General features: G+C 38.5%; 1 protein-coding gene across 2 annotated transcripts in view; it reads left to right on the forward strand.

The window, feature by feature from the left end:
* USP24 (ubiquitin specific peptidase 24) overlaps positions 1 to 13,186 on the forward strand; it is a 138,007-nt gene that overhangs the window by 45,550 nt on the left and 79,271 nt on the right. For both annotated transcript variants that reach the window (XM_041772379.1, XM_041772380.1), the window contains exons 8-16: positions 2,308 to 2,373; positions 4,869 to 4,943; positions 5,530 to 5,688; positions 6,750 to 6,864; positions 7,063 to 7,166; positions 9,282 to 9,389; positions 9,569 to 9,664; positions 9,757 to 9,918; positions 10,114 to 10,161. In XM_041772379.1, the coding sequence (XP_041628313.1) occupies positions 2,308 to 2,373; positions 4,869 to 4,943; positions 5,530 to 5,688; positions 6,750 to 6,864; positions 7,063 to 7,166; positions 9,282 to 9,389; positions 9,569 to 9,664; positions 9,757 to 9,918; positions 10,114 to 10,161 (933 nt within the window). The remainder of the gene's footprint in view (positions 1 to 2,307; positions 2,374 to 4,868; positions 4,944 to 5,529; positions 5,689 to 6,749; positions 6,865 to 7,062; positions 7,167 to 9,281; positions 9,390 to 9,568; positions 9,665 to 9,756; positions 9,919 to 10,113; positions 10,162 to 13,186) is intronic.

Here is a 13,186-nt window from a genome sequence, read left to right on the forward strand (position 1 = left end):
TACATAATTTTGAATTTGAAAAATACTGGAGGAAAACATCATTCACAATTCCTCAGTAAAAAATACTTGTACAAAGTACAGAATGAAAGTTGCCTATCCCCCCACTCCACATGTATATACCTACCTGCTAGGTAATAGCTACCCATTTTTAATGCATAGCCTTTCTGACTTTTTCCTAAATTTATGTAAACTATAACTGCACCCGTTCTTTTCCTCTTTCTTTCTTTAAAACTGAATTGTAATCAAACTATACCTAGTAGCATATTTTCATTTAATAGCATATTGTGGACATCTTTCCAGGTCAATGCTATCATCGTTTTTAACGGCCCTCATGTGTTCCTGCAACTGTTGTACTATGATGCTGTCATCTATTAATGGGTGTTGGATTATTTCTAAGTTTTTGCTCTTACAGAGAGCTTCCCATATAAATTTGTCTTTCTGAGCATATGCTACCATTTCTGAAGGACAGATTCCTAGAAAAATGGGATTTCTGGGTTAAAGATTATATACATTTTCTAATTATAATCAGTAGTTTTAAGTCTCTTTCCAAAGCGCTTGTACCAGTCTGTTTTCCCATAAACTTCTTTCCTAGTTCTCTTGTTAGTACTGAATATTTTCCATCATTAATTTTTCATTATAATGGACATAAATAGCATTTTATTATTTAATTTGTAGTACTCTGATTTCCTGTGAACTTGAACATTTCATAGTGTGATTGTTGGCTATTTGCATTTCTTCTATAAGTTGACCTAGTTATTTAGATTAATTTGGTGTTGCATTACTCTCAAGAATTCTTTTTATGTTCAACATATCAGTGCCATGTCTGCTTTTATGTATTTGTAAATTTCTTCTCCCAGTCTTTTGCTTCTTTTTATTTTTTATTTTTTTATTTTTTAAAGATTTTATTTCTTTATTCATGAGAGACACAGAGAGAGAGAGAGGCAGACACAGGCAGAGGGAGAAGCAGGCTATGTGCAGGGAGCCCGACGCAGGACTCAATCCTGGGTCTCCAGGATCACGCCCTGGGCTGAAGGCAGCGCTAAACTGCTGAGCCACCCGGGCTGCCCTTCTCTTTTTATTTTTATTGGTGGTATCTTTTGCTGTATAGAAGCTTTCACATTTTATGTAGGTGATTTTTTTCTCCTTAATGGCTTAAGAAATTAGGAAGTGTTCTCCCATCTCAAAGTTATAAAAATATTCATTTCATTTTATACTTTTACAGTTTTATTTTTTATACCTAGTTCTTGAATTCATTTAGAATTTATTTTTATATATTATGTAAGATAGAGATCCAATTTCATTTTCTTCCAAATGGAAAACTAATTGTTGTAAGATCCTCTAATGACTAATCCCAGTTTTCTCTACTATTTTGATGTGTTGGCTCTATCACATGTCAAAGCCCATGTGTGTTCCTGAACTTCTAAGTAATTTGTTCATCTGTTCATTTTTTGCCCATTTGTATACTATTGCTCCACTGTTTTCATCACTGGTCGTGCCAATCTGCCTAACATCCTTCTTCTCTCATATTTTCTTGATCATTCTCATAGATTGACTCTGAATATAGTCAGCATGTCAGGTTGTCCTGCAGAAAATCCCACTGAGATCATGTTTGGAATTGTGTTAAATTTATATAGGTCAGTGTGTGGAAAATTGCCATAAAGGTCCCTCCCATTCATAGACATGGCATCTCCTTGTTTATTTGGGCCTTACTTTATGTATTTTAGTAAAGTTTTATAATTTTCTTCATGGAAGTTTTTGATTTTTTTGTTGTTGTTGAAGACACATTTCATTCCTTCAACTATTCTGTCCTTTTTCAAATAAAAATTTTTAGTATTCTGTAAAACTTTAAAAATCTTTCATCCAGTCCTTCAAAGAAGTTTTATTGGCATATTATAATTTAAATTACATTAAATTTCTGTAACAGTTTTTTTTTTTTAAAGATTTTATTTATTTATTCATGAGAGACAGAGAGAGGCAGAGACATAGGCAGAGAGAGAAGCAGGCTCCATGCAGGGAGCCTGATATGGGACTCGATCCCAGGACTCCAGGATCAGGCCCTGGGCCCAAGGCAGACGCTTAACCTCTGAGCCACCCAGGCATCCCTAAATTTCTGTAACAGTTTAAATGGATTGACATCTTTATATCAATTCTTCCTGTCCAGGAGTATGGTTTGCCTGGTCATTCATTCATGACTTGATCAAGTTACCATTCCAGATGGTCTCTGATATATTAAAAAGAATTTGTTGAATGCCAAAAGGAAAAAGCCCTCCCACATTGATGTCTCACCTGTACTGTCCTTGTTTTCAGGCAGTGTCAGCATTGGTGCAGCCCTTAGGGGTGTGTGCGGAGTACCTCAATTCCTCGGTGGTTCAGGTAAGATGAGTCCACTTGGAAAGGTGGACTTAAAACACACCAGCAGTCACTATTATCTTTTTATCAGGTTGTTCAAAGTTGTACCTAATCCAGAGTAACTGCTTTGTTTCAGAATAGCAATTTTTCTAGTAAAAATATAACTAGATTAGCAGATAACTAAAATATGATTAGTCATTTAAGGTATAGGAGACATCTCATATTTTTTTTTTTTTTGAGACATCTCATATTTAAGATTATTTCCCTTTTCAACATATCCTTTTGTCAAATATAATTTAAATATGATCACATGTATTTGTATTTTTGTATGTAGAATAGGCTGCATACATTCCAGCTCCCTTCACAAGATTGTTTGAGGACTCAGTGCCATTATGTATTAACTTAGAGCAGTGTTGAGCAACCCACTGGGCTGGCTTACTAGCTAAGTGACTGTTGAAGAGTAGCCTAACGGCACATCTCTGATTTCCTGCTACTGCAAATGGTAATACTGTCTATAGGTTATCCAGTAGTCGAAGCTGGGCGTATCCATTTTCTAATGCTTAAGGCCTATTATGCTTTCTTATTTCCTTTCCTTTTCAGTTAACAAGTTTTACTGAATGAAGTGTCACTTTGAAATACCTTCGTTTTTTATTTTCTTTGTAAATATGTCCATGAAACCTGTAACTTTCACAGATTTTTTTTTTTTAAGTCACTATAAATGACTTTGAAAGCATCATGTCCTTGAGAGCAGTGTTTTTGTATGCACTGTTCCTTGTTTATATCTCATTAGGGCCATTTTAACAAGGAAGATGAGATTTTCCTTTTAGTAGGTTCAGAAATTTCTACCATTTCTAAGTGTTAAGTGCTTTCTTTCAATGTCAGAGTAAACTTGCAAGATTTTTAAATGAAATCAGATGGCTATTTATGTATTTCTTCATTCTGGATATTAAGTACTTTAGAAACATGTCGTGTTCTTTCAGCTTATTAACATATCATTACTTTTGAAACACTAAAGTATAAGAGGCAAAATGACTTATTTAACAATTAATAATTTAATACTTGGCTTTTAATAATTAGAGCTAGGATTAGATTTTTTTAGGATTAGCTTTTTTTTTTTTTTTTAAGATTTTTATTTATTCATTCATGAGAGACACACAGAAAGAGAGCAGGGGTGGGGAGAGGTGCAGAGACACAGGCAGAGGGAGAAGCAGGCTCTACTCAGGGAGCCCGATGCAGGACTCGATCCCGGGGCTCCAGGATTACGCCCTGGGCTGAAGGCAGGCGCTAAACCACTGAGCCACCCAGAGATCCCAGGATTAGCTTTTTAAATGCTGTTTACCCATGCATTGCTCTATGGAAAGAAATTCAGCATAAATATTCCAACTACTAATTAATATTACATTCTTTAGAAATTCTACATTTGATAGAATTTTTCAAATTTAATAGACAGTTAAAAATATTGAATTTCCAACCAAAGCATATTTAACTTTATATTAATTACTTCAGACTGTCCAAACTTACATTTATTCAGCAGTCTGTTCATGCCATGAATTTATTCTCATACCATATTTACATCATATCACTTAACAAACTAACAATTGTATCTACCACTTGCTACATATCTCAGCCACTGTGAGAAGCAGGGCCAGTGTTGCGGACTAATAGCCCCCAGTCCTCTCTATACAATGGGCATTTGTATAAAGGAAGAAACTCTTATTTGGTTAATTTCCTGATGTCATTTTAATTCATTGCTAATGTTTTCTTGGCTTTGGCAGCCAAATATTATGTCTTCCCTTATCACCAGGTAACTTTTAAAAATCATTTTCCTTAGATGGAAGTGAGCATTTAGACCTAGCTAATATTTTCCTACATCTCACGTAATATTTAGAGTCACTTATTTGATTATGCTACCTTTCTGGAACATTGTGTTGTAGGAGTCTCCATTTAAGGCCTTATTTACATAAGCACACAAAAATACTATGTATTGTAGTACATTTTTTTGGTGCTCCATGCTTATATTAATTTGTTAAAATCAAATGCAAAATATTCACTTTATTACAAAAATACTGGTGCTTCATGTTTTAGTTTATGTGTCTTTGGTTGCTCTTTAAAAAGACCTTTATAAGAATCACTCAGTTCCACTCCTGAAACCAATATTGCACTGTATGTTAACTAACTAGAATTTAAATAACAAATTGAAATAAAAAAATAGAAATATCAAATTTCTATTGGCAAAAAATTTTAAAAATTAAATAAAATCAAACATTTAAAAAAATAAAAGGACCCTTAAAGGGTAGCAGTGACAGGGACTGCACCCACGTGATATCAAAGGAGCTGGGGCATGGAGTCAGTTAAAGGCCTACTTGGGATGGTAGTAGCTAGCTGTGGCATCTGATACTGGAATTGAGATCTTTGCATTGCATTTTCTCCTGTGTGAAATGCAAATGAAGAAGTGTTTCCTCTCTAGTTCTGGGGCAGAATCAGGAGTCTTTATTAAGTGCAGCACTTTTGTTCTGCAGCCAATGCTAGACCCGGTCATCCTTACTACAATACAGGATGTGCGGAGCGTGGAGGAGAAGGACCTCAAAGACAAGGTAAATCTTGTCTCCAGCCAGGTAGGCCCCAGCACCTTTTTGTCCTTGGAAGCACGCAGGACCTGGGGCGAGGTTCACATGTCAGTGTTCTTTTGGATTCTACAACTCACAAATTAGTTACATATTTTCTAACCAAAAAATGCTTTTTCTAAAGCACCAATATTCTGAAGCATCAGGTAGGTATTAAATCTATCAGTAGAGTGAATTTAGAGATTTCAGTAAGGGATACCATTCCAAATTTTACTAACGTGTTGATTTAGATCATATTCTAGTTGTCATAGCACTGAAGAAGCTTTAAAATAATTTGATACTACAAGCTTATCCAAAGTTGTTTTAAAGCAATTTTAACATTTAAGTTTAACATGATTTATTTTTGTTGACCTTGAAATTCTCACAGGACCTTTCCCTTGGCTCACCTGTATGCTAACTTTTGTTTAAAAGCAAACTAGTTAATTGACCATATAGAGTATCAGATACCACCAAACATTGCCGTTGAAAATGTCCTGTATTCCTGTGTGTGTTACAAGAATTGGGATCAAAATGTTTTCATTGTTCCTTTTTTGTTTGTGTGTGCTTTTAATAAAAGAGATTGGTTAGCATCCCCGAGCTCTTGTCTGCCATCAAGTTACTCTGTATGCGTTTCCAACCGGATCTAGTGACCGTGGTAGACGACCTTCGATTAGACATCCTACTGCGCATGTTAAAATCACCACATTTTAGCGCCAAAATGAATTCCCTCAAAGAAGTAAGTTTTGCATTTTTTTCCAGAAGACCTAAAGCACGGACTCTTTAAACTCTGCCAAAACTTATGGTCATTAATATAAAAATGTTGGGAAATGAAGGATGATTTTTTATAATCATATAAAAAAGGTAACAATGATCATATATAAACTGTTATACAGGTTTTTAATTGTTTATTAATGTGATCTTTTTATATATGTTACAGTCAAAATTCATTCTCTGAAATATTTAGTGTTTATGTGAAATTTTCTAGAACATAGTTCCTTAGAGTAGACCACTTGAGATTTACTTGTTATGTTTCAGATAGGTGTTTCCTTTAACCAAGCATTCTCACTGGGGTTGGGACAGACACAAAATGACTACAACTGTTGATCTAAGCAAAATGCTAGAAGTATTGTCCTATAGCTTCCTAAACTTCATCTGAACATAGTTGGTTTTGGTGAGTATAGGTGGAGCCAGTATAGTTCAGTCATAATTCCAGTTATTTTTCCTGAAGTTCTGTGTTAATTAGAATTTTTTGCAGCAAGTGAAATAAACTCTCTGAACCATCTGGGGCCAAAAGAGGAATTTAATGGAGGAAGGCTAACCTGTTTCACATGAATGAAGGGTAGAGTAGCTAGACCATATAAGGATGGAATATGTGTGGGCAGCAGGAACTAGAATTTGAGACCTCACCACTGCCAAGACTCTTTCCAAGTCTTGTCCCTACTTTTCTGAGCATGTTGGCCTTGTTTTCCCTCTTCCTCCAGAGTGACATCTTTCATGTGGTAGACATCATGACCGTAGATAGCCCCATTACCAGGGCGGGACTGGTACTTTCTCTCTGGTCCCAGGAATACAATTTAGCAGTGGTTCCCTGGTTGAAGTTTGGGTCAGATGCTCTTCCCTGAGCCATCCCTAGGAGTGCCATTCTTGGCTCCATGATCATAAGTAGTCTATTAACTTATTACAGTAACTGGCCTTTAATACATCCTGTAAAAGTTGCAGGATATGTGTACATATATGTGTAGATTTTGGTTACGCATATTTGCACTAGATTCATTCACAACAATCCTGTCTTTTTAGGTAACTAAACTAATAGAAGATAGCACTTTATCCAAATCTGTGAAGAATGCTATAGATACAGACAGATTGTTAGATTGGCTGGTTGAAAACTCAGTTCTGTCAATTGCATTAGAAGGTAAGTTGCTTAAAAAAAAAAAGCATTTCCTGACGTAATTATAAATATCACATTTTTATATTAAAAATATGAAAATGTTTTGACTGTATTAGCCTTTAAATGCTATAGCAAGTTAATATTGCTTTGAATTAATAGACTTGTATTTAGAAAGTCAATGTTCACTGTATCTGTCTGCCTCTTGGGTGTCTCTTCTTTTAGGCAACATAGACCAAGCACAATACTGTGATCGTATAAAAGGGATTATTGAACTCTTGGGCAGTAAATTGTCTTTAGATGAACTCACTAAAATTTGGAAGATACAGGTAAGTTGATCGGAATTATTTTTGCCTCTTTCCAACATTTCTGTCAGAAGGAGAGGGAGGAGGGTGGTGAATGAGCAGGGAAATGGAACTTCTATCTTGCTCCAGCCACAGCAGCTCTACTCAAATTTGTTCGCCAGTTTGGGGCTTCTGTCAAAGTTGTGTATGTGAAAAGGGATTGCACTATGCAGAAGCTGAGGAACAACTGAGTGAGCCAAATCTTCTCGTTTCTCAGATTTAAACAATGAAAAGCCATTCTGCAGGCTACACAGCCATGAGTGGCAGCACTAGAACATGTGTCTTTTGTCAGTCTCTATTTGCTTATCGGTTTTCATGGCTGAGTTTTTCCTGTTCAGTTGTGTTACGTGAGGATGAGTCCTGCTTACTGAGTTCACAGACTGCATCTTCTACAGAATCAACCACACCCCTGCCTTTTCTTTTCCTTCACTTTGTTAAGTCCATTGGACTCACTTCCCCACCATTTTCCTGGCACCCTAAGTCTCCTTTACCAACTTATTTACTCTCTTCTACTTTGTAAATACTAGTTTCTTGCAAACCTGATCCCTTTCCTCAGTCTGTAATCTCCCTTGAGGCTGTTTCCTCTCCTCCTGCGGCTTTGAGTGCATTTGGGTGCTGTTGACACTAAGAACTGTGTCCTCAGTTCAGACCTCTTCTTGGCAGTCCAGTGCCTTATACTTAGATGCATAACTATTGCGCCTTCATGCATGCCATCTCATAGGCATCTCAAATTCAGTAGGTCAGCACCTAGTCATTTTCCAGGCTATTTCAGCAATGGTATTAGCCTTCGTCTAGCTGCTAAGCCAGAAGGAGGCCTGAAGCTCACCTTGACTCTACCCTTAGTCACGGCATCACTCAGAACCTAGTCTGGAAGCAGAAGTTCTACTAGGTATTTCAGAGGGAATTGGATATAGGGGCTTGTTTACAAAGGTGTTGCTGGGGGTGGGGGAAGGGCAAAAGAGAGAAGTAGGAATGCTGGAGTAACAGAATGGGGAAAGGGGATGTGAAGTCTAAGGAAAGGAAGCTGCTTTGGGAGGTGTTTTCACTGCACATGCTGGGGTGCCAAAGAGGTGGCATTGCCACCAGGGCTGCTGAAATCCCTCACTGCCACCAGTGCCAGCACTGTGTCCACTCCTTGGGCACGGACCAACACTTCATTCTTCCTCTGACCTCATCTCCCAGCAGCACCTCTCATGGGCAGAACATCATGGGAGCATAGCTAGTAGAGGAAAGGCAGCAGAGAGCAGAAAGTTAGGTGCAAGACTGAAAGAAAACAGGCTTGGCTTCTATAAATCGTGCTTTCCATGTCGACTATAGCTGAATACTCTCATATGATGTTGTTTTGTGAGTGTGAGTTTTGGTTTTTTTGTTTGTTTGTTTGTTTTTGTTTTTTTGTGAGTGTGAGTTTTGAATCCACATAAGGTCAAAGATTAGAGACCATGATGTATATGTTGTATATCCCTACTACATTCAATGAATATTTGTACATAGTAGATACTGAGCAGATTCTTAGAGGACTGACTCTAAAAAAGTCTCTGCCTTTCAAGTCATGGTGAGCAGTAAGGTATGATAGAGTCATGTTTGAGGTTATAAAATGAGTTTTGACCTTAAGGTTGACCACAGGGCCTACATATCTAAAGCAGACTTACTGCCTACAGGATAAATAAATCTTAATTGAAGTCATAAAGTATCTAGAAGCAAAATAAAAAATGAGGTAGAAAGAACTCTCAGCTGAGACCCTCAGGCTCATTTATAAAGTGCTGGAAGCGAATATGTTTGTTCTGTAAACAGTTCGACTCTTATGCAGCCAGTTGAAAATATTTCGCTCTCCTCTTGAAATGAATATGTTAAGTTAAAAACTTTATTCTCATCTTTTTAAAGATTTAATGCTGCTAGAAATGTGAACAAGGTCAACTGATTGCCATTAACAATGGTTGCTTCCTGTAGTTTCCCCCATGTTATCAAGCAAGTGAATGCTGATCAGACTAGAATCAGTTTATCTTGCTGTTTTGCTTTTGTTTCTGTCAATTGCTCGGGGGGAAGTGTGAGGGTTTTTCCAAGTTGCAGGATGTAACTTTCCTCCACTATCTCCTTTTCCAGTCAGGACAATCATCTACTGTGATCGAGAACATCCATACTATTATTGCTGCAGCAGCTGTCAAATTTAATTCAGATCAACTTAATCATTTGTTTGTTCTCATCCAGAAGGTATGTAACCAGTCGACCATGCTTGCTTTAAGTTTTTCTAAAAGAAGCTCATTTTGATGTCTGCCCCCTCTGCCTTGGCAGTGTCTAAATGTACTCTTCTTTGTTAAACCTTTTTAACTAAAATGTAAAGTTTTGCCCATTTGATAAAATTGGATTGTCTGGTCTTTTCCATTCCCCAGAGCTGGGAGACTGAAAGTGATCGAGTAAGACAGAAGCTGTTGAGTCTGATCGGACGAATAGGCCGGGAGGCTCGCTTTGAGACCACTTCTGGAAAGGCAGGAGAATCAAATTAATCTTTCCAGCTACAAATACTTCATGTGGTCTTACTGATGTTGGGGCCGGCTCATCTTGTATGGCATCATTGCAGGTGTTAGATGTACTCTGGGAGCTGGCGCATCTTCCAACCCTGCCCAGTAGCCTTATTCAGCAAGCCTTGGAAGAGCACCTGACAATCCTTAGTGATGCGTATGCGGTGAAAGAAGCAATCAAGAGGAGCTACATCATTAAGTGCATCGAAGATATTAAAAGGGTTGGTTTTATCTTTGGTCTGGTTTTGTTATCAGAATAATAGTATTGTAATTAGAGCCAAATAATTTTCTTAGCCCTATTATGTAAATTAAATTCAATGTCCTACCTGGAAACTCTTGCCTTAGAGTCCAGGATTGGGAAATCATAGGCACCCCTTTTACCAGGTCACTTATATTTCTCTTAAAATTAATTTCAGCCTGGAGAATGGTCAGGGTTGGAAAAAAACAAGAAGGATGGATTCAAGGTAAGAATTTACAGATGGAACCGCCTAAAAGGTATACTAATTTAATAATTTCTTTTAATAAGCAATATCATAATTTTAAGATAATAGTCTATTTTGGTGTTTCTTTGAGTAATGTTCAGATAGAAACTGTTGTTTAAATATTTACGAACCCAAGGTCACACATTCACAGAGTAGTTTCATTCTGTTGTTTCCATAAAATTATAAGACCTTTAATGTAGTTCTTTCTTTTGTAAATTAAATGGAAAGTCTGCACAACTTTAGTAAGTACAATGGATTCTGCATAAGTATTTTGCCCGTTTTTCTGCCATGAGGAAGAAACGGAGGAAGGTCATAGAGTAAGAAGGAAGAGAAAAGGGAAGAAAGAGGTTCATTCAGTGCTGGCACAGGGTCATTTTTCAGGTGCCTGGTTCAGAGGTGTTCATAAATTCCTAGTGAGTCCTGCTGCTGGGGTCTGATGCTAGAAGGTGGTCTTGGGTAGCGACTGTTGTGGGAGGCTTCCCCCTCAGGGCTCTGGCCTCCAGGTTGCTGAGGACTTTTAGGGGCTGTGTTTTGACAGTGTGTTTAGCAGACTGAACAGTGATGACTGCAGCTCTCCTGTCACTCCAGTGCTTCAGCATCCAGTCCATGTGCTCCGAGGGGGCCAATTGCAAAACTGCTCACTAGAGTGATGTTCCCTGAGCAGTGCCTGCCTCTGGCCGAGGCTTTCAGGCTGCCCAGACCAAGAGCCTCATAGCGGGAGTGATTGCTAAAATTTTACTGTAATGTAAGAAGAGGTTTTGGTGAATAGCTAGTGGCTTAATAGTTTCATTGGTTAAACATTTTTCTTGGCTTTCATTAATGCATATTTCTCTAAAGGATCTTGAATACTGCTAATTTTTATTGGTGGATTCAGAGACTCTTAGATCATGTTAAGAGACTGTGGTGATTCCGTGGGCTTTTAGTGATAGTTAGTTATAAAGTTTAGTTGGGGACACTTAAGACCTTGATGTTTTATATTTCTGACACTGAAATTTGATCAAGTGAATTTTCAACATGTAATCTAGCTTTCTAGATTTTAAAGTCACAGACCAGAGCTGATGATGCTCAGGTTATGAGGAATCATTCCTTTAATTCAACAACATCGCTGTCATTCTTAGATATAGTTTGAATTTTTCCAGTTTCCTCAGTTCAGCAGTTGGGATAATTTATTGTAGCCTCTGTCTTTACGCTTGAACCTCATCCAGTTACATGAGGAGTTTAGATCCTTCAGTAGTGATGATGAAGAGGAAAAGGGTATCTGTAGAAAAAGAGTCTTTTCTTCCCACTAACAGCTACATTTCTTTATAAATGTGAGGTGTCCTTGCTGAAGAGACTGTTCTTTCCCTGCAGGGAAATGGCTTTTGAAAACAGAAACCCCTTTCCCACAGTCTGTTCCTTCCTTGGTGCTGCTCGGCCAGCAGTACTCCGCTCTCCCAGTCAGCGGCATCCCTGAATCTTTACTGCTTCTCTGCAGTCACTTCACTCATGCCTGTTGTTTTAGACAGAACTCAGAGCAGCAGGGCTATTTTTGGAGTCATTTTGTGAGACTTGATAAGCGTACTCGTCCTTTTTTATCTCCCACTGCTCCCAGTAGAAATTCTGATGGACCATCATTACATTCCAAGTAACAGTACCTTGCATTTACATAGCACTTTGTAGTGAACTAAGTGCTCTCGCAGATGCTCTCTGGAAGTACACACGGCTGAGGGGGGCAGTGGGAAGATCAAAGCCCCCTGGGTACGACTCCAGGCAGGGGGGTGAGTTATATACTGCCACTAAAGGTGTTTTTCTATGCTATGCCCTTTCCTGCCAGGCAGCAAGGTGGGCTGACTGGGGATTATGTCTCCCTGCCAGGCTACACAGAAACTAAGCAAAGGGTAAGACAAGATCACCCACCTCTTACCCCCCTCCCGCCCTCAGCTACCTCTGTTCCCCCCACTGATTCCCCTTCCCTCTGCTTTTGACACTCTTAAAATTCCCAAACTCCACTGTTGTGTTCAGAAACTCTGCCCTTTATTTCTTCACTTTATTTCTGTAGATTCCGCCAGGATGCTCTTGGCTCCCTTGGTCCTCTTTCCTTTGCTTCCTTTATACCTTCCGCTGTTTACCCCCAACCCTCTCCCTCTTATTTCACTTCTTTTTTCCTTCAATTAAAAAGTTTAAATGTACTCATTTAAAAAACAAATTTACTAAACCAAAAAAGTCACTTTTACTCCAGTAGTGGTGTTTGCATCTGCCCTAAGCCATTCTCCTAAGGCTCCCCCAGTACAGGGCCTGGCAGCTCCCACGTAGATGCCCGTCCTTCCTCTGAACCCTCCCCTTCACCCTGTGAGGACTCTAAAATCATTGCTTGCCAACAGCAGAGTGGCCTCTACCTGCCCAAACATGTAATTGAAAGCAAAAGTAGCAAGAGGTCCTCAGTACAGTCTCACAGTGATGTGGTTAAGCACAGGAGGAAATACTTTTTTATAAATGTCCTCCTGTGCAAAAATTGATACTTCAAATCTAGGTAAATGGCTAGGTCTGGAAGAGTAAGATAGATGAGGAAGTGGGGATGTTGAGCTTTGGGAAGAGAATTCAAGAAAGAGTATGAACATGTTCTCCAGACTTAGATTGTGGGAGAGAAGTTTGATTCCACTGACTTTATGTCTCCCAAGAAGTCACGGGAGGCATGTTTTCAATATAAGAGGGCAGCAAACTTTCTATGAGACCAGTCTGCCATCGAATGCACTGCCTCCTGACTTCCTCGTCACAGGAGACACTAAGAGAATAGTCATTTAACAAAAGTGAGTGAGGATTTAGGCGTAGGTTTACAGGCTGCACCAATTGACCTCCTGAGGCTTCATCTAACATTGAGTGTCTCATTTGGACATAGCGTCACCTCTTACTTATGAAACCTCAGCTCCGTTACCAGGCATTACCAAATATGCTCATTTTAATTGTTCATCACAGTCTTTTGGTAACTGGAGAAAAATAATTTAAATTTTTCTTGTAACTTAGCAACATA

This window comes from Vulpes lagopus, chromosome 10 (assembly GCF_018345385.1).
Source record: "Vulpes lagopus strain Blue_001 chromosome 10, ASM1834538v1, whole genome shotgun sequence".
Classification (NCBI taxonomy): domain Eukaryota; kingdom Metazoa; phylum Chordata; class Mammalia; order Carnivora; family Canidae; genus Vulpes; species Vulpes lagopus.